The 21491-nt window shown below is 49.3% G+C and overlaps 1 protein-coding gene across 7 annotated transcripts in view; it reads right to left on the reverse strand.

Annotated features, from left to right (window-relative positions):
• Nucleotides 1-16714, reverse strand: part of Flywch1 (FLYWCH-type zinc finger 1) — a 30769-nt gene extending 14055 nt beyond the window's left edge. The window contains exons 1-5 of one of the 7 annotated variants that reach the window (XR_009057401.1): nucleotides 16648-16714; nucleotides 16311-16431; nucleotides 10988-11414; nucleotides 8248-8449; nucleotides 7144-7257 (exon numbers count right to left, since the gene is read on the reverse strand). Coding sequence is in view for 1 of the 7 variants with exons in the window: in XM_057774542.1 (XP_057630525.1) it covers nucleotides 10988-11414; nucleotides 16311-16508 (625 nt within the window). In the remaining 6 variants the exon portion in view is untranslated. Of the gene's footprint in view, nucleotides 1-3528; nucleotides 3712-7143; nucleotides 7258-8247; nucleotides 8450-10987; nucleotides 11415-16072; nucleotides 16231-16254 lie in introns of those variants that run through there. The other 6 variants (XR_009057400.1, XR_009057403.1, XR_009057404.1 and 3 more) reach the window with 6 other exon arrangements.
• Nucleotides 16715-21491: the final 4777 nt, after the last annotated feature.

Below are 21491 nucleotides of genomic sequence, written 5' to 3' on the forward strand. Positions count from 1 at the left end.
CTGGTTACCTAATCAGGTCCTCAGCAAGGCAGCAAGTGCCTTTCCCTGCTGAGTCATCTATCCAGCCCATCAGGATTTGTTTGGGGATTTTTTTTCCTTGTTTGCTTTGAGACCAAGTCTCACTCACTATGTAGATGAGGCTGATCTGGAATTCAAGGAGATCCACCTACCTCTGCCCAGGCTAGCATCAAACTCACTATGCAGCTGTGGCTGGTCCTGAATGCCTGATCCTCCTTTCCCTACCTCCAACTGTTAAGATTATAGATGTGCACCACCATGCCCGGTCCTGTATTATTTACTTTGCCCAAAGACTTAGGCTTTAATGTGTTCATTTTGTAATATCTATTTCTCACTAGATATAAGCCTATAAAGAAAACACAGTGTGTTCAGGTTAGGCAGATGTGAACAGTATATTCAAGAGTCTGAAATGTGTGGTTTATCTTCCATCTTCTCTCTTCCCTCAGTGCTAAGGTCAGAACTGGGTGATTACTGTAGCCCTGCTGGTTGGCTATGTTTCTCAGAGCAGGCCAAGATGCTCTGCAATGTTAGGAACTATCCAGTGCCTCTCAGACACAACTGAGTCCAATCTCTAAGTGCTAACTAAAATCCTGAAAGCCAGAAGCCTCTCTTGGCAGCTAAGAGCAGAGAACAGCTACCTTTACATGGGAGATAAACTGTATTACCAAGGCCTTGCTGGGTAGAGCAGAGAACAGCTACCTTTGCATGGGAGATAAAGCTGTATTACCAAGGCCTTGCTGGGTAGAGCAGAGAACAGCTACCTTTGCATGGGAGATAAAGCTGTATTACCAAGGCCTTGCTGGATAGGAGACCTGGGCCAAGCCCAGAACTCCCCTGGCCACTCTTACCCGCAAAGTAGGAAAAGCGGTGAATGAGGGTCAGGGGAGATGCTCAGTGGGTAAGAGTACTTGCTGTAAAAGTATGAGATCCTGGATTCAGCTTCCCGGCATCTATGTGAAACAGGATCACACACCTATCTGTAAGCCCAGCTTTCGGGTGTGAGGCCAGGCAGACCTCAGGAGCTTGCTGCTACCCAGCCTCACTGAAATTGTAAGCTTTGGGTTCAGTGTGAGATTCTGTCTAAAACTAAGATGGAGGCTGGCTTCCTCCTTTGACTCCCCTCCCCCAAGTAGTGAATGAAATACCGTAAGTGAATTATGTGGGCAAGCATGGCTCCTAGATAGGATGAAGGTGGTAGCAATCCCAGTAGGGCTGCCACTTATTAAAGAGGGCTTTTACAACCTCAGTATCGGTGAATCTGCTTCACTGTGAGGGGCAGGGCAGGACAGGGCAGGTTGTTTATAGAACCTCTAGCCTCTATGCACTACATAAAATCCACTATCACCTCTTTTCCCAAGTTACTGTGGAACCAAAACTGCTGGCTGTCTCAGGAGGCGGGGCGGCAGTCGACTGTCTGAGAGCACTGTTTCAAAGCAATTTAGAAACACAGACACTGCAGCAGGATGTAATGGTGCACGTCTTTAATTCCACTACTCAGCAGGGAGGGACAGGAGGATCTTTGTGAGTTCAAGACCAGCCTGGTCTACATACTGAGTTCTAGGAGTCTGACCTACATAAAGAGATCCTGTCTCAAAAAGAATAATTTATTTTAAAAATATATTGAAGAGATGTCAGCCAGTAGGAACCTATTCTCCAAATACCTTGCTATAATTTGGATCATGACTGTCTCTCCCAAAGAACCACAGTGGCACCACTGGGAGGTCATAAATCTCTAAAGGAGGTCCTTAGACCACTGGGGTATGCCCTTGAGGGACATATGAGCATCCCAGCCTTCTCAGTCTTGACTCCTGACTATGATATGAGCAGCTTGCCCCATTAAATGCTCCGAGCCACCATCACACAGCCCACACACTGCAAAGAAATTCGTCTGCCAGATCTTGGACTAGACGTTCGAAAACCAAAGGAAATTAATATCTTCTCATTCTGTTTTCGTGACGTCATCATCTCCCTCCCCCTTGAGAAGTACACCAGCACTGAAATGTTTTGTCAAGCTGGGGACAGGGCTGGGGTGGGATGGCTCAGCAGACAACAGCACTTGCTGCGTAAGATTGAGGACCTTAGCAGATGCCAGATGTCATCATAGAGACACGGCTTCCAGGATAGCTTCAGGTCCAGTGAGACCCTGTCTCAAAGGAATAAGGCAGAGAGTGACAGAATAGGCCTCTGCATGCATACACACACTCATGAGCGATAAGGAAACATGGGAAGCCAACTGATACATTCCCCAGTCATCCTAGATCATAATCTTGGCTAAACGGACTCCCTTACCCAGCCTGAGGTACCCTCAAATGTGTCTCTCCGGGTAGGCAACCACATCATCTTCCATCTGCTTTCCTGTCAATGAGGCCTTCCTTCCTCACCGACTCCCTCAGCTCAGCTAAATCTGGGCCGAGCTCTTATGGTCTTCAGCTTTAGCCACTCTAATTCTCCCCAAGAGTACCGACAAGATGACAAGCTCCTCTTCTTAAAATTCAAGCGCACGCACGCACGCAAGCAAGCAAGCAAGCAAGCAATCAATCAATCAAGTGCGCGCGCGCGCGGGCCCGCACACACATACACACAAACACACATCCAACAAAAGCTATCTCCGTCATAGCCTAGCATCTCAGCGACTCTCCCTCCCGTAAGAAGCTCCCTTACCACAACTTCATACAGTTTTTCCCCCACAAGTCAGACTACTGGCTCTTGAAGAACAATGAGATAAATGAAATACCTGAATCATACCAGAAAACCTAAATCAAGCTTCAGCAATAGTATGAACCCTGGAAAGCAGAAAGTTAAAAACAAACAAAATCACCACCACCACAATCAAAAGATCTCTTTGGAATGGTTATGATTGTAAGACTAAAGGAGGGTTTAAAGGCGGCAGATAAACTAGGTCTTGAATCAATGGGTTAGCAAGTCAGTCATTTAGAATAGAATGGAATGGAACGGAACAGAAAGGAATGAATTAGAACAGTCTAATAGATCTGCGTCATGTGAGCCGGGTAAGCGGTTCTCTTTAAATTTGTGATTCACGAATCTATCGTCAGGCACAGAATATACACATAAAACATATTTCCCAGAATAAATAAAACATAGAATGAGTCACAAAGTTTGAAAGTCATAACGGGCAATCTATAGTAGGAACTAGGAGGGCTGATAACCAGCAAAAAGTGCAAGGTCACTGGGATCTGCGGCCGCAAGGATGGGCCGCGACAGAGGACAGAGCCAGGTAGACACGCACTGGGCAGGATGGACACGGTCCGAGGAAAATGAGATAAAGTGTGATCCCGTATTTAGGGATGTTGAGATCGGTACAGGGGTCGAGTGGGTTGGTGAAGAAAGCAGGGAGAAAGGAGGCGCACCGCGGGTGACCGACAAAGCGGAGGCGCGAGCCCGAGCAGCGGAGCTGGGGCCCCTCCCTAGGACCGGGCCCGACCCCGGTGCAGCCGGAGCAGGCATCGCTCCGCCGGCCGGACCCTCCCGCCTGTAGGGGCCCGTCCTCACCGACGGCAGCGGACCCTGCGTCTCCGGCGGCTGAGCCACGAGGTCCTTCGTGTGGGTCTCCGCCAACGGAGGTGACGGCCTAGCAACCGGGACTGCTCTAGGAACTAGGACCCCAGCGCCCGCTCCCGCCACCAACTGTCCCCCGGGGAGGGATCCCGTGCCCGCGCGCGCGCCCCCGCGTGGAGCCGGCTAGGAACGCCTAAACATTACTAGCGAGCATGCGCAGCAGAGGCGCGGAACCATTCCTAAGGCGGATATCACTTCTCCGGGTCTTCTCTGCGCAGTGCCAACCTAACACCATAGCCAATCAGCGTGCAGGGGCGGGTCTATTAACATGGGGGAGGCGGGACAACCCTTGGTTCGGCTACAGCATCCGGTGGGGCAGGGCAGCAGGTGAATTTGTTGTGTGGATGCAGGCGGGGTATCCTCACAAAGAGGGTGCCGCGGGAAGTCTTGATTGAGACACCAGGCCTTCCATAGGATTTGACTGTAGTGTTTGTTTGCTTAAATGCATTCTTAGGCCGGTGTTATTGCTGAACTTGCTTTTTTTTTAATTTTTTAAAAAAATTTTTCTTATTTATTTTGACTTTTCAAGACAGGGTTTCTCTGTGTAGCCCTGGCTATACTGGACTGCTCTGTAGGCCAGAGTGGCCTCGAACTCAGAGATCTGCCTGCCTCTGCCTCCAGAGTTCTGGGATTAAAGGCTTGCACCACCGCCCCCCAGCTTTTTTTTTTTAAACATACGTCTTACATTAAAAAAAAAATTCGTATGTATTTGAGTGTTCTGTCTACATGTGTATCTGTACCATGTACATGGCTGGTGCCTACGGAAGTCGGAAGAGAGTGTCGGATCCCCTCCTACTGGAGTTGCCAATAGTTGTGAACCACCGTATGGGTGCTGGGTTTCAAGCCTGGGTCCTCTGGAAGAACAGTCAGTGTTCTTCTTTTTTTTTTTTTTAATTATTTATTTATTATTACACAGTGTTCGGTCTGCATGCCAGATCAAATTACAGATGGTTGTGAGCCACCATATGGTTGCTGGGAATTGAACTCAGGACCTCTGGAAGAGCAACCAGTGCTCTTAACCTCTGAGCCATCTCTTCAGCCCCAGCAGTCAGTGTTATGAATAGACGAGCCATCTCTCCAGTTTTCCTAAACTTTCTTCTGCAGCACATTGAAGCCTTTAAATATCCTTCACTCCCAATCCAAGACAATCTGAGATTCAAAATAATGACAATAACAGATCACAAGTTTAAATAAGAATCCAGGAGCTGGGCTGGGCGGTGGTGTCACACGCCTCTAAACCCAGCATTCAGGAGGCAGAGGCAGACCAATCTCTGAGGTCGAGGCCAACCTGGTCTAGAAAAGGAAGTCCCAGAACAACCAGGGATTATTACACAGAGAAACCCTGTCTTGAAAAAGAAGGAGGAAGAGGAGGAGGAGGAGGAGGAGGAGGAGGAGGAGGAGGAGGAGGAGGAGGAGGAGGAGGAGGAGAAGGAGAAGAAGAAGAAGAAGAAGAAGAAGAAGAAGAAGAAGAAGAAGAAGAAGAAGAAGAAGAAGAAGAAGAAGAAGAAGAAGAAGAAGAAGAAGAAGAGAAAAAAATAAAGAATCTTCTGGCCGGGCGGTGGTGGCGCACGCCTTTAATTCCGATCGGGAGGCAGAGACAGGCGGATTTCTGTGAGTTTGAGGCCAGCCTGGTCTACAAGAGCTAGTTCCAGGACAGGAACCAAAAGCTACGGAGAAACCCTGTCTCGAAAAATTAAAAAAAAAAAAAAAAAAAGAATCTTCTGGAGCTAGATGCGATGTGGTACAAATGGAATTGAAGCAGAAGAATCAGGAATTCAAATCCATCCTCAGCTATATAATGAATGCAAGACAAGCTGGGCTATGTGAGACTCTGTCTTAAAAACACCACCACCATAAGTGAATAAGTAAATGGAAGATAAAGGGTTTTTTTGACATCTAAAACCTAAAAAACACAGAAAATGCAAAGCCTAGTGTGGAGGGGCAAGCCTGTAATCATAGGATGCAGGAGGCAGAGGCAGGGGAACGAGGCCATTCTGAGCTACACAGTGAGTCCCAGGGAAGCCAATGCTACATAGCATGTCTCAAAAACCAAACAGTGCTAGAAAGATGGCTTAGGCAGTGGTTCTCAACCTTCCTAATCCTGTGAACCTTTAATATAGTTCTTCGTGTTGTGGTGACCCCAACCATAAAATTATTTTTGTTGCTACTTCATAAAATTGTTAAGAATCTCATAATGTGGGGGGCTGGAGAGATGGCTCAGAGGTTAAGAGCATTGCCTGCTCTTCCAAAGGTCCTGAGTTCAATTCCCAGCAACCACATGGTGGCTCACAACCATCTGTAATGGGGTCTGGTGCCCTCTTCTGGCCTGCAGACATACACACAGACAGAATATTGTATACATAATAAATAAATAAATATTTAAAAAAAAAGAATCTCATAATGTAAATATTTTTGGAGATAGAGGTTTGCCAAAGGGGTCTTGACCCACAGATTGAGAATTTCTGGCTTAGAATTTCTCAATACTTACTGCTCTCACAGAGAACAAAGTTCCGTTAAGGGAGATCTGACCTCCTCTTCTGGCCTCCGTCAGAATCAGGCATGTGCATGTTACGATACATCAGGCAAATGCTCACACACATGAAAGGAAAATAAATCCTTGAGGCTGGGCAGTGGCGGTGCACACCTTTATTCCCAGCACTTGGAAGGCAGAGGCAGGTGGATCTCTCAGTAAGTTCGAGGCCAGTCTGGTCTACAAAGCTAGTTCCAAGACAGCTGAGGCTACACAGAGAAACCCTGTCTCAAAAATCCAATAGACAAATAAATCAATAAATAAATATTTTAAAACAAACAAAACCGAGCATGGTGGCCACATCCCAGTTCTTGAGAGGTAGGTTTTGAGACAATCTCAAAAACAAAAACTAAGAGAGCACCAGTTTGGCCAGGTGTGATGACCCACACTTTGAATCCTAGCTTCTTGGGAGGTGGAAAAATAATCAGGAACTCAAGGACACAAGGGGCCCCGTTTTAAAAGCCCAAGTTTAAGAACAGGCATGGTGGTTGCTTGTCGGTAATCCTAGTATTCAGGAGGCAGAAGCAGGCTTGCTCCCAGGGAGGACTGTTTGCTCTGCCTTGTATGCAGCTTTTACCACAGATTTTTACCACAGGACTAGCAGGCTCCCCCTTCACTTCAGAGTTGGTGCCACACCAGCTTCCTGCAAGTCCCCCCGCCGCGGGCTACTCTGACCCACACATCTGAACTATACATGGGCAGAACCTATAAGCCCTCTGCATTTTGGTAATACCAAATCTCTGTCCCTTCTTTCCTTTTCATGCTCTGCCTGTTCGTGGCCCTGCAGGCTCCTCTCCTTACAGTCTCCATACTAGTAAACTCAGGAACCCAAGTAGACAAAGAATCCTTCCCTGGTAGTGTTAGCTAACGGGTGTGGGGATGGGGCAGGAAGCAGGCGCAATAAATCTAATACATTGTTTGAATGCAAGAAGCCATTCTGTGTCTGGTGCTTAAGGAGCCCTTGCTTCTGACATTCTGCCGAGCAGTACTGACTGAAATCAGTAATCCAAGACCTCACTCCAGGAGGCGCTCAGGTACCGCGGAGAAGCTGGAGGGCGCGGATCGTGCGCGCCCCCATCTGGACTCCAGGAGCAATTGTGAGGCAGAGTCTTGGCGACGGAGATCTAGGAGTACTGAAAAACCAGGAAAATATACACAGACTGGAGGAAAACATATAGGGGTTTGCACACAAAGGTTAGGGTAGCCCTGCCCCCTTCTGGCCCCACTTCTCCTTGCTCTATTCTCAGGCCTTGGGGAGATGGGGGATGTGAGTGTGTGTTTAGGCCAGAAGTTAACAAATGCGCTCCCTCTTATTTTTTGAAACTGGGATCTCACTGGACTTGAAGCTTGCTGATTTGGTTAGACTGGCTGGTCAGCATGCCCCAGGGATCCTACTCTTGTTAGGGGCCCAGGCTGTGTGTGTGATTTCTTGGGTGGCCTTGCACTCTTGTGAGGATCCTAGGCAGATCCTTGACAAGTCTCAGGTGTTGGCTCAGCCCTTCCTTGGTGATACTTGTAGGGAGGAGGCTGGGGTCCCATGCTGGGACCCAGCAGTCTGAGGGTCTTTTTCTAGGGAGCAGGCTTAGATTAGGAAGGACAGTGGCCTATGGCAACCTCAGCTAGAGGGAACCTGATGCCTCTTGCAAAGGGAAGGGGCAGGCAGTGATGAAGACCAGGCTGTCCTGGGTCCAGGGCAGGGGTACCATTTCAGGCTAGCGGCAGCACGAAGACGAAGCCTTGGGAACCACTCTGCCAAGAGCTTGTTTTCTAGGCCACAGTAGCTCACCTGTGATGCTACAGGTTGGAGGCCCAAGAGAGACTCCACCGGTCCAAGGGCTCAGAGCAGGCAAGTCTGGGATGGGAAGGATAGGGAGAAAGGAAGTCTCCAGAGTGATGGGGTCAGAGCGGGTCTCCAAGGACCCAAAATCTTCCAGTGTTTTAAACCTGCCCTAGCCTGGAGGGGGTGGCACATGTCTTTAATGCCAGCACTTGGGAGGCAGAGGCAGATGGATCTCTGAGTTTGAGGCCAGCCTGGTCTACAGACTAAGTTCCAGGACAGTCTGGACTATATACAGAGAAGCCCTGTCTGGAACAAAAAAACAACAGCAATAACAAAAACCTACCCATGGAGGGAAATAGCAGACAGTTTCTTTTATTTTCTTTTTTCCTTCTTGCTTATAAAAGTAACTGATACAGCGAGCAACACAGGCTGGAGCAGCTGCCAAGGTTATGGGGAAGGGCTGGGTGCCTCAGGGAATGCAGGGCTCCCCTCAGGACTTGAAGAGGACACCTCAGACTCTCCACTGTCTTCTGGGCCATCTGCATCTAGAAGAAAGGCAGATAGGTCAGGCTGATGACAATGAGCAAAGGAAGGCTGGGGGAGGCTGGCCCTGCGCTCACACAGCTCTACTGAGTTGAGAGTCACCTTCACTGTGGCTTCTTAGGGGTCAGTATGGGGCCAGATACCTTTCTTAACTGATCTAGAGAAGTACTCGCCACAGCAGAAATACTGTTCCTAAAAAGCCATGAAGGTCAGGGTCACAAACGTTTCTAGGAAACACCTGAGCAGGAAGTGGCTGAGTCGCCACCACCTGACCCTGGGTAGAGCAGAGACAGGGAGGAGTGTGTGGGGGAACAATGGACAGGAGACTGTCAGCTGATCAAGAGCAGCTGCTCAGCACAGCCCTGAAGGGATACCAACTTTCCTTCGCATTTCATCTGGAGACGTGAGTTTGGCCCCAGTTCTCACAGAAGCCATGTTGCTGCAGAGCCTGCACTTACACAGGAAGCACCTAAGGTCTCCTGTGTTTGGAAAGGGTACATAAGATGTCCCCATACCCAAGTCCTGTGGGAAGCGTCAGATCCCAGCCAGACTCCACTCCTCTGTGTAGATGGTCTCTGTGTAGTGACAGACCCAGCCTCTGCCCCGGTGCTGGTAGGAACCAGGTTGGGGGACAAGGAGGCTCCCAGAGCAGGACTGACTAGGGGGAGCAGAGAGTCAGCACACCAAAGTCTTTCTTGACTCCTCAGCACTGCTCCAGCTGCAGCTGCGATCGAGGGTCCTCAAGGTCCCCAAAGAACTCCAGGCTTGTAGCCATGGTCACTCCATTTGGTTTTCCTGAGATTTTAGCCTCTGTGGGTGGGGGTGGGACTATGAATCGTTACGACCTTAGGCTATCCCCTTACATCCCTACCCCTGCAGAAGGGTCCCTGGCCCTAGCTAACTGACGGTGGCACAGGAGCTTTCTTGTCTTCTTCCTGTCAGTGAGTGCATGGCTGATCCCAAGGGGCCGTCTGTGAAAAGGCAGAAAACGGAGGCCCAGGACTTAGCTTTTCTCATCCTCACCATCTCAGGGTCTGCCAGATGCTATTCTGTCGGGAGAGATCAGCTCACTTATCTTTTCCCTGCCACTGGGCATCCCGAAAGGTTTGTTGGAGTTGCAGTATCGCCTGCTCCAAGCCTAGTGGGGAAGGGAAACTGCTTCAGACTAACACACACACACACACACCCTCACGGGTAAAAGTCATACAAAGGGACAAGAGAGACAATGTCAGATAGACAACCATACACAGAACACATACAATAACGGGCACAACATACACATGCACAGTAAGACACCCAGGTTAGGGCACTTCCAGCTCCACCCAGGAAGGTGTCTTGTCACCCTCCCTGGACCTCCAGGTGCTGTTGGCCTAGGGCTCTCCTTTCCGCTCTGGTGACGTTGGGAACTGTGTCTGTGTACTGGCATGTGCACCACAGCCTAGACCAAGTCTCAAGTCTTTAACTTGTGTTAAGTGCATCCTGTGGCCACCACCCCAATGTCCTGATACTGAGTACTCCAAACTTGGCCACTTGTTCTCCTGTACCATCCTGAGTCATCAAAGGGTATCTGCCAGCCTTCTTTTGCTTGTCCCCAGCGAATTCCTCTGCTACCTGCCACCTCACCACTCCCAGGGAGGCCTGAGATGACCATTTGTCCCGAGAATCTGACTTGAGGCCAGCCTGAGCCGAGTACAGCGAGAGGGACAGTTTGCTGTCACCGGTCACCACCCACCCAGTCACACTTGAGGAAGGGGCACAGCCATGGTGGAGTGGTAAGGGGTGAGGCTCGAGTTACCCATGGCCTCCCATCATCTCATCACTGTAAACAAGAGAAGGGGGCACTGAGCTTTCCCAGCAAGCCTTGGACCCTCATCAGCCTGCAACTTCTGAGGCTACTTCTCTGCCGCCCCGACAGTGTCCCGGAGCCCTGTTCTATCCGCTGTGGTGGCCTCAGTGTGGGTGAGGCTGGTTCAGAAGGGACAGGGAGGGAGTCCCCATAGCTTCTGTTGGCCTTGAGGCCCAGCACCCAGTGAACACAGGACTGCAGGTCTATCAATGGGTAAACTGGCCAACTAAAGAAATGTCGGGACTTTTTGTACCAGCTGTGAAATGCTTTTGGAACATGCGGCAGGTGCCCAAGAAGCCCAGGCCTTGGGAAACACCTGTGTGCAGCCAAGACCTTGACAGTCACCAGCAGCCTCCAGCATGGACGTGTATGGCAGCAGGCCCACCTCAACCTCCGACACTCCTGTGATGAAGCAAGGCATGCAGGCCATGCAGAGGGAACTCTAAGGGACAAGGCTACTTGGCAAGACTAGGAAGGGTTAAGACAGGGTTCCAGGCTCCACGAGGGGTACCCAGCAGCACCTATAACCCCTGAGCCCTCTACCTCCCACCTGTGCTCAGAGAAATAGAGGAGCAGGGATGGTGACAGCAAAGGGAAGAGCGCGGGGACTCTTAGAACTGGAGCCAGTTGCCTATGGCAGCTCTGAAAGGGACCATTATCTCTGAGGGGGCAGCGCCAGCTACAGGAGCCTCACCCAGGTCCAGCTTGCTGCGCTTCTGTTCGGGCTCCTGGGGGGCTGCTTCAATGGCCCGTTGAGCCTCGGGGTGAGTCTTGAGGAGGGCCTTGGCCAGGGTAGCGGGGCCTGGCACCCCCAGGGACATGATGCAGTGCACTCCTTTGCGTTTGGCCGCGGCCACTTTGGCGCTGTCTTTGGAAGCTGTCAGCAGGACCAGTTTGGAGCATTTTCTGGGCTTCCTGGGGGCTGCTGGGACCACATCTGTGCCAGGCTGGGGAGTTGGCTCCTGGCCGGCCTTCACGCTCTCACCCTCCTGCTCACTGGGCTTGGGCTGGGGCATCCCAGGACCAGCAGCCTGTCCCTCAGGCCACGCTGCCCTAGCAGATAGGTCTCTCCTTTTCCTCCTCCTCCCTGGCCAGGAACCCGGGAGTCCAGGGGCTCTGTCCTAAGGGAGGAGGCAAAGCAGTCAGTGGAGGAGGATGGATCTGAGATGTAGCTTAGGGTGATGGTGGGAATGAGCGATTTCACCCTTCACTGTTTTACTAAGCCACTAACTCATTCCTGTGCCCCCAGTGGCAACAGAGTTAACATCTACAAAAAGATGAGTTGTATTTATTCACAAGGTAATTTTTCCCAATAGTCCGTTACTCAGAAGAAAAGGGTCTCCTGTGCAACGCAAGGTCAGCAAAGAAAATACAGATAAGCTGGACTGAGGAACAGCTCAGCAGTAGTGCTCAAATGAGCATGCTCAGCGGTAGTGCTCAAATGAGCATGCTCAAGGTCCTACGTTAGATCCCTGGAACCTCAAGAAAAGTTAAACAGCAAGTAAATAAGATTATTACAAATCGCTGGGCAGTGGTGGTACAATCTTTTAATCCTAGCATTCAGAAGGCAGGTGGATCTCCGCGAGTGAGGCCAGCCTGGTGTACAAAGCAAGTTCCAGGACAGCCAGGGCTATTACACAGAGAAACCCTGTCTCAAAAACAAACAAACAAACAAAGATTAATACAAATCACTAGAATAAAATTAAGCATATTAAAATTTAGGATTAGGTATGACGGTACAAGCCTTCAAACCCAGCACTCAGGAAACAGAGGCAGGCAGATCTCTGAGATTGAGGCCAGCCTGGTCTATATAAAAAGTTCCAGTTCCAGGACATCCAGGACTATATAATAAGACCTTTTCAAAAAAAAAAATCCTAGTTTTAGGCTGGGGATACAGTTCAGGAACACAGCACACTTGCCTATTATTCAAGTGGTCAATCCATAGCACAGGGAGGAAAAGATCTTGTTTCAGACTCAGAACCCAAGTTGACAAAGACAGAAGTGACCCAGAGACTCAGTGAACAAAGTCCTGCTGTGCAGGTCCCAAGCTTGGATACCAACACTCACATAGAAAGCCTAGTGTGGTTAGCACTGGGGAGGGGGGAGCTGAGTCAGGGAGACTCCGGGGGTAGTTCGATGCCAGCCTAGCCAAAACAGTGAGCTCTAGGTTCAGTGAGAGAGACCTTGCAGAGGTCGAGGAAGATACTCAGTATCAACCTCTGACCTGCACCTGCACATGAGAGCACCTGCAGACACGCATACACATGGTATGTCACATGTATATGTACACTATACCACACATGCAAACATACAACAGAGAGACCCAGAAACCTCTTGGATGAAATGGTGTGAGGAAGTGGTCGGGTACCCTGCCCCATCTTCTTGCCAAGTCCAGCACAGAGCAGCCCGAGTCAGGGACGAGACCTGATGTCAGTCTTGATCTTCATTACAGGAACCCAACGATGTCCCTCCCAAGTATGACCACCATCCCACTCTGCCCCCAGGGAGGTGACCTTGGACACTTAGTGGTGTGGCCTAGTACCACACAGCTGGTGAGGGTCAGGACTGGAACCCAGTCCCACTGGCCAAGAGCCAATTCCAGTAAGAAAAGCTCTCCACAGAGAGAGTCCACCCTTACGCAGGTAGAATTATAACCCTAAGAATAAAATAAATATCCACGAGTCCATAAAGATATAAATAACAGTATACATTAGAGAGGGCCCGAGTCTTCCTCATGAGTTCCAGGGCTGGGAATAGAGTTGAGAGAGTGTCTGTCCAGCATGCACAAAACCATGGGTTCCAGTGCCAATGCCACATAAACCTTTTATGGTAGCACATGACTATAATCTCAGCACTGGGAGTTCAAGGTCACCTTTGGCCATACACAGAGTTCAAGGCCAGGTCAGGCTAAACCAGACCCTGTCTCACGCTAACAGAATTCTAAAGAGGTTCTTCCTTGAGATGGACCTTAAGTCCTCTCCCCGGTCACTTAGTGACTCATTCCCAAGGAAACAGGAATGATAATAGGAACCACGGGGTTCATACATCACCTCCACCAGGTGATCAGAGTCAACATTATCTGCAGTGAGTCACACAGATGTGAGGTGACAGCGCTGAGCTGTGCTGACGCCTTCACCTCTGTGAGATCCCAGGAAACCTCAGCCCCACATTACCGGTTATTCTACAAAAGCCTGTCTAGTGCCCTTCAAATCTGCCAAGACCGCACGGCGGTGCCCGTGATCTGGGATGAGTTCGGGATGATGATGCGAATGAGTGATTTTGCCGTTCACAACCCACCTTTCCCAACCTTTTTTAAAAAGATTTATTTCTACTAATTTTATTTATATATATGTGTGTCTGTGAGAGTGAATGCCACACGTGCAGGTGCCCATTGAGGCTAGAAGAGGGGTCGGATCACCCGGAGCTGAAGTTACAGGTGGTGCAAGCGGCCCAACATGGGTGCTGGGAACTGCTTCTGAAGGAGCGGTGAGCGCTCTTAACTGCTGAGCCATCTCTCCAGACCACCCTCTCAAACTGTAACATCCACAAACTCTCTTCCTTCCTTCCTTCCTTCCTTTCTTTCTTTCTTTCTTTCTTTCTTTCCTTCCTTTCTTTCTTTTCTTTTTTCTTTTTCTTTCTTTTTTTTTTTTGCAGTAGGCACATATTTAACATTTTAAAAGATAGGATACATTTACTTGAAAGGTAATTTTTTTTATTAGTCTTCAACTTAGAGATAAACAGCCTCAGACCAGATCTTTCACATATGAGGGTGAGGCAGGAGGACCAGGAGTTCAAGATCAGCCTGGGCTACATGAGACCCAGTCTCAAACAAAATGAATGAATGAATGACTAAATAACTAAATAAGTAGCTAAGTGAAGCTAGGTGTGGTGGCTCACACCTAAAATCCCAGACTAAGGAGAGTGAAGTGGCAAGATTGTCGTGCATTCCAACTTCAAGGAGAAAAAGGCACTTGCTGTACAACCCTGAGGACCTGAATTCAAGTCCTCAGCACCATGAAAAAGCCAGGCCTGGCCATACATGCCTAAACCCAGCACTGGAAGTGGAGACGTTAGGATCCCTGCAGTCCCTGCAGCTTGCTGGCTAACCCATCTGCCTCACTAAAATGGTGAGCTTCCGGTCAAGTCAGAGGCTTTGTTTCAAGGGAATAAGGTGGGCAGGAGGCAGGGGGCAGGGGGCATTCAACATCCTCCTCTTGCCTCTGCATGTGTACAGCATTGTACACCCCCCCACATACCACACACACACATACCACAAACATACAATGATCCCCACCACTACCCCCAAAAAAGTGAAGTAAGAGTTGGTGTAGCCAGGTTGAGAGCTTGCCTACGTTCAGTCCCTAGCACCGCCAAGTGAAGCAGCCCGCATGACCTTGGTCATGACCAAGGAGACCCAGAAGAGCAAAAACGGCTCAAGACCCAAGAGCATACAATGAGTGGGAGTCATTCACACATTATCACCTGTGAGAGGCAGAATAATGACTCCTGAGATGTCCAGGTCCCAGTCCCTTGAGGCTGGTGTCATGGCATACACCTACAATCCCAGCAGCAGGAAGGCTAAAGCAGGAGGACTGGGGATTCAAGTCAAACCTACTTATGCAAAACAAGGGTTATCAAGATGGCTCAGCAGGCAACAGTGCTTTCCACTGAGCCTCAAGAATTGAGTTCCGTCCCATGATCTACCTGGTAGTAGATTCAGCTCCCACAAGCTGTCCTCTGACAGCCACAGGCATATACACACTCCGGCCCCCTCCCCCAAATCAAACAGAAGAAACAGGGCAGGATAGATGGCTCAGTGGTCAGGGGCTTCCTGCTCTTCCAGAGGATGGGGATTTGGTTCCCAGCACCCACATCTGGCCTCTAAAATGTACGATAATGAAGTTGTGTTATTTTGAGTCACCAGATTGGTGGCGATTTGTTATGGTGGCCATAAAACAATTAAGGTCCAAACTCTTACTGACAAGGCTTTGGAGGTTTGGAACTTCTCTTGTTATCTTGGGGTGCTCAATAGAATTATCTTCATCAAGATGAGGGTGAACCAGCAATGTCCCAAGAGAAGGACAGACCTCTCTAGTTGCTAGCATCAGGTGAAGGGGAAAGTCGTAGAAGTCAGGACGCCAACAGCTGTTCCCATAGTCAGTGTCCTGAACAGTCATGGAGGACTTGTGAGCGGACTGCTTAGAGAACGATATGAGGCTGGGGCGTGCAGGACATATTCTCACAGGGAGACAGAAGAAAAAGGCAGTGAACCTCCCAAAAGACCAAGAATTGAATAATATGTAGAACAGAGCAAAGTTTCTCCCGCCTCCTAATCACCTTGACTCAGAATGACACCTTTCACCGTCCTTGGCCAACACAACCTAAAGCGCCCCAGTTCCCCGCTCCGGTCCCACCAATGTCCTCCACCCCCCGTCTCTGAAGCATCTCCCCAGCTTCCAGCCCTCAAATTCTGCCATTGGGACAAGAACCCCCAGGACAGATGGGACAAAACTGCAGAGGTTAAGGATGGGTGTGTACCAGGCAGATTGGGGTAGGTGAGCATTAGGAGGGCGAGGTCCCAGATTGGGGGTGTTCAGGTTCGGTTCAGGGGTAGGGTGGGTTAGTCAAAGGGAAGCATGGAGAAAGGAAGAGCCTTGCGGACCGCAGGCAAGGAGAGGGGCAGAGGCAGGGACTAGCACCAATCCCGGATCCCGGGACAGCCAGGTCGGGAGTAGCTTCGCGGGCCGGGACCCTCCCGCCCGCTGGGGCCCGTCCTCACCGACGACAGCAGGCCCAGCCTCTCGGACGACGGAGCTATGGCGGGTCCCTCAGCCTCAGTGCTTTTGGGACCCCGCCTTGGCTCCCGCCGTCACCTCAAGCTGGGGTCACGGGGAGAGCATGCGCAATAGGGCCATGAGGGCGATCCATTCCTTTGACAAATTCCGCCTATCCGGATATTACCTTCGCAGCAGCGAGTGGACCGCTTGATCAATCGGCGTGAGAGGCGGGCTCATTACCTTGAAGGGGATGGAGCCAGTAGTGATGGAGCTTTTCGGATGGAGCAGCCTGGATTTTGGATCCCGGGTATGGTTTACTGACGTCTTTCCACTCACTTCACGCAGTATTTGATCTGGCACCCTGAGGAAGAAGCCGGGACATTTATTTAAAGGTTCTTTTCTGCCCCATTGAGGGAATGGAAATGCTCTCCTCTTCATTGACGCTGTCAATTCAGCCAAGAATTTCTAACTGCGCAGCAGCGTTCATAGTTAGTCCGGCTCTCACCCATTACTACAGCCCTCGCCCATTAGTCCATCTTTCGTCACTAGTTTGGCCCTAGCCCATTGTTGTGGTCACCTGCTGGTATAGACCTGACTCATAGCATTTTGTCCCGGAAACCTTGCACTATGGAGGTGAGACTTGGGATGGCTCAGGACTCTGCGTTCTTTCTGTATTTTGCGTGCTCGCGTATCCTGACACCAGCGGAAAGGTTCATCCCCTTTACTCCTTCGTGTCCCTGACTCTGCAATCCTTGGGTCCCACCCTCCTTTCTAATTCCTTTGCCTCCTTGGCTCCATCCTTTCTCAACGTCATGTCCTGGGCATTCTCCAGCAACTCAAGGGCCTACATGAATCATATCATCTGCAGTCGATCAGAGGTTGTTGCTAAATTTGTTATAAATATCTTTATACATAAATCACTGATGTCAAACCCTTGTCTCAAAAGAACAAATAAGTGGTCCAGCGAATTGGCTCCGTTAGACAGCTGGGCTAGCCAGAAGGCTCGGTTTATAAGGCACTGGCTGCCCAGCCTGCCTACCCGGCTTTAATCCCTAGGACCCACGTAAAGATGGAAGAAGAGAAATGAATCCACAGAGTTATCCTCCGATCTCCACACACAAGCTTATGAACACACATAAACATAATTACTTAGAGTCTGGAGAGATGGTGCATTGATTAAGAGCACGGCAGCTCACAATGGTCTGTAACTCCAGTTCCAGGATCTCTGATGCCCTCTTATGGCCTCCCTGAGTACCAGGTGCTCCACAAACATACATGCAGGCAAAACACCCGAACACATAAGAATTAAATAAATATTGTGGAAGCTATTTTCAAAGCACAGAACCAATAAAGATCTTATATTTTTAAAAAATCAATTAACACATATAAACACACATGGTAATACATAATTGTAATCTCAGAGATCGGAGAACTAAGATTTCAAAGCCAACGTTGACTACAATAGGTAGCCATTTTAGGAGAAAATAATATATATGCACGTTTTATTTTTGTTTATTTACTTTATCGGTTTTGTAAGACAAGGTTTCTCTGTAGCTTTGGAGCCTGTCCTGGAACTAGCTCTTGTCGACCAGGCTGGCCTCGAACTCACAGAGATCTGCCTGCCTCTGTCTCCTGAGTGCTGGGATTAAAGGCATGCGCCACCACCGCCCGACTTCATTTTATTATTATTTTTTTAATAGTATTTCACTATGTAACTCTTGAACTCATAAGAGACCTCCTGCCTCAGCATCCCAAGGTTTACCAGTGGTCAGGGTCTGAACCAGGTGTTTCCAGGTTCTTGATCCTTTTTCAGGGAATTGAAATAAAGACACAGATTTGTAAAAGTGGCAATGAAACTTTATTCAAACCCAAGAACAAGCCAGATGCACTACAGAGGGTAACGGCAGGTTGATGGAGAAGGGTCTATGTGTTACTTTCATTGGTTAATAAAGAAACTGCCTTGGCCTTTGATAAGTCAGCCCTTAGGTGGGTGGAGAAGACAGAACAGAATGCTGGGAAGAAGGGAAGTGAGGCAGACGCTATAGCTCTCTCTCCAAGATGGATGTAGGTTAAGATCCTTCCTGGTAAGCCACCACCTCGTGGTGCTACACAGATTATTAGAAATGGGTTAATCAAGATGTGAGAGTTAGCCAGTAAGAGGCTACAGATAACGGGCCAGGCAGTATTTAAAAGAATACAGTTTCCGTGAAATTATTTCGGGTGTAAAGCTAGCCGGGTGGCAGGACGCAGCCTGCAGCTCCTACTACAGCAGGTCACCCGAGTGGAGCTTTCCTCTGTGAGGTTCATTAGTTACCAGGGTGTGTGGTTTGGGTGCTTCTCTATTTTGACTGGCAGCTTTGCTCACTGTGCAGGCCCTTTCCCATAATGCAGCTGATTTTAGTCATATGCATGCCCGCTTATGTATAGGCATAAGATGGTAAACAGGGGATTTCCACAAAAGTTCACTTAGAAAACACAGTTTGCCTTATTGTACATTGTAATGGATTGAATGAGAATGTTCTCCATGGGCTCAGCTTGGTCCCCACTTGCTGGAATTGTTCGGGGAAAGTTAGGAAGTATGGCCATGTTGGAGAAAGTATGCCACACAAGGGATGCTTTGAGAGGTTAAAGATTTCTGACATTTCCAGTTGCTCTCTCTCCTTAGTCCTCACGGTCGAGATGTGAGCGCTGTTTCCCGTTCCTGCTGCTGTGCCTGCTGCCTGCTGCCTGCTGCCATGATTCCCTGCTGTGGCAAACTCTTATTCTGGAAACATAAGTCCAAGTCAACTTCCTTCTACAAGTTGCCTTGGCCATGGTGTTTTATCACGGCAGTAGAAAATTAACCAATACAAACATGCTCCTGAATTTAGTTCACACTGGATCAACCTTCTCACCCTCCTCCCAGATGTATGGAGAAGGCTTCCGAATAGAAACTATGTAAGTGCCAGGCAGCGGTGGCGCACACCTTTAATCTCAGTGCTCAGGAGGAAGAGGCAGGCGGATCTCTGTGGGTTCAAGGCCAACTTGGTCTACAGAGCTAGTTCCAGAACAGTTAGGGCTGTTACACAGAGAAACCCTGTCTCAAAAACAAAAACAAACAAACTATTTATCAAAAATAGCAAGGCCGGGGCTGAAGTAATGGCTCAGAGGTTACCTGTACTATCTGCTCTTCCAGAGGTTCTGAGTTCAATCCCCAGCAACTACATGGTGGCTCACAACCATCTATAATGAGATCTAGTGCCCTCTTCTGGCATGTAGCAGAACACTGTATACATACATAAATAAATCTTTAAAAAAGAATAGTGGGGGGGGGCTGGAGAGATGGCTCAACGGTTAAGAGCACTGACTCTTCTTTCAGGGGTCCTGAGTTCAATTCCCAGCAACCACATGGTAGCTCACAATCATCTATAATGAGATCTGGTGCCCTCTTCTGGGGTGCAGGTACACATGCAGGCAAAATACTATATACATAATAAAGAAATCTTTTAAAAAAAAAAAGAAAGAAAAGAAAAACAGGGCTAGGTGTGGCGATACTGGCCTGGTCTATATAGTGAGTTCCAGGCCAGAGGGGCCACAAAGTGAGATAATAAATAATAATAATAAATAATAAAGATTTAAAAAGCAGGGTGTGGTGACACATGCCTGTAATCCTCATACTCTGGGTGGGGGTGGGGTCAGGCTGGCCTTGGACTCCCTATGAGGCAGGAAGACTGTGAGAATTGAGAATAGCCTAGGTTGTACAATGAGACCTTTTCTCTACAAAGCAAAATGGGTGGAGTAATCCCAACACTTGGGAGGAGGAGGCAAGGGCTTCAAAGACTTCAAAGCCAGCCTCATCTGCATAGTGGGTATATTGCCAGCCTGAGCTCTGTGGGATTCTGTTTTAAACACACACACCCAAAACAGAAATAATTCTAGTATTCCAAAAGTAGAGGCAGGGGGTGTTGAAACAGCTTGACAGTGTTTACAAACTCAGGCCTCTTACACCGTGGCTGGCACTATAACCCCTCCTAGCTCCCCAGTCCTGCCTGGGCTCACCCCGCTAAGCCAGAGTGTTCTGGGTAATCATCAAAGCTCAGCAGTTGTCCTCCTGTGGCTCTCTAAGGATTCTCACAGAGGAGCAGCTGAAGGGGCTGGGGGAGGGGCGAGTGTTTCCACAGGACTCCAGCTGCCAGTGAGCTGATTGGAAGCCAATTGCTGTCTTGTTCCTGTCAAGCCCCATGGCCTGCGGACTGGTCACTGCACCTTTGGCGTCCTTCTTTGGCTTTCGTTTCTTGTTTCTCTCCCACTTGGAATACAAACTGTGCTCTGGAAGGGCTCAAGGCCCTCTGAGTGTCCACACCGAGCACCCCAGGCTTGCCCCCCCCCACCCTTTCATCTCTGGGTCATCAGATAACACTCTCTGGATCACTTCTTGTCTCCAGATGGTTTCCTCTTCAGGTCCCGACTCCCCTTTAATGCCCTGGCAGAGCCCTGGGCACACGTGGGGCCTGAAAACCAATGTAGGTCAAGCCTTGGGTGGGAGACAGCATGGTAGGGAGCTGGGTAACTCTGGGGTGGTTGTAGAGAAAAAACAGTCTAGCCTTCAACCTACTCCGCCACTCCCTGCCTGCCTTCGGCCCTAAATATCATGGCGCACTGGAGTTGTCCCTGCCCTCATCCATACAGAGGCCCGGGCCTCCACTTCTCCAAGGAAGGTATGATTTTCACACATTTCATCTGGGCCTCCCCTTGGTGGATAACCTTCTCAGATTCAACCTTCCCGGTCCAACCCCTGCCCCTGCGTCCTCCTGACAATGTGCTATCCCACAGGAGTCTACCTGGAGGGCTATTCTCCCTGGCTGCCCTCTCCTGATAAGGCACCACCCATCAGTAGGACCCACCCTGGCAACCGTTCCTTCTGGCTGAAGCCTTTTGGGCACCTTTACTCTCACCTTGACGAGAGGCAAGCTCTGCTCAGTTGCAGTGGTTACTGTCATCAGTAGCTGAAAATAAAACTCAAATGGCTGCTTTTTCTGCCTATTACCCTTTCCCAGAAATGGTTTGTTAAAGCAAAGTGCTTTCTCCAAAGGCATATGACGTGGGTCCGTTCTGAGCTTGGCTCTAAAGTATACTAGCTTTTGTTTTTCCCTGGCTCTGAAATAAAAGTTCAACCAACTGCTCCTGGCTTCTGGGTAACAGACTAACTCCTCAAGGAGCCTTCTTAAGGCTGAGCACAGAATTAGATACGGGCAAAAGATGAAGGCAAAGGCCTAGAGCACAGGGTTAGTGCCAAGACCAGCCAGAATGAAGCTGAAGAACCCCTCAACACAGAGGGTTTAAGAGGCCCCCAAATTGACTGTTTAAAGGGCCTGGACGTGGTAAGCTCTGCAGCTCTACCTGATCCCCGTGATAACTTCTAGAGTGACTGGCTCTCTTTGT

This window comes from Chionomys nivalis, chromosome 7 (genome assembly GCF_950005125.1).
Source record: "Chionomys nivalis chromosome 7, mChiNiv1.1, whole genome shotgun sequence".
NCBI lineage: Eukaryota > Metazoa > Chordata > Mammalia > Rodentia > Cricetidae > Chionomys > Chionomys nivalis.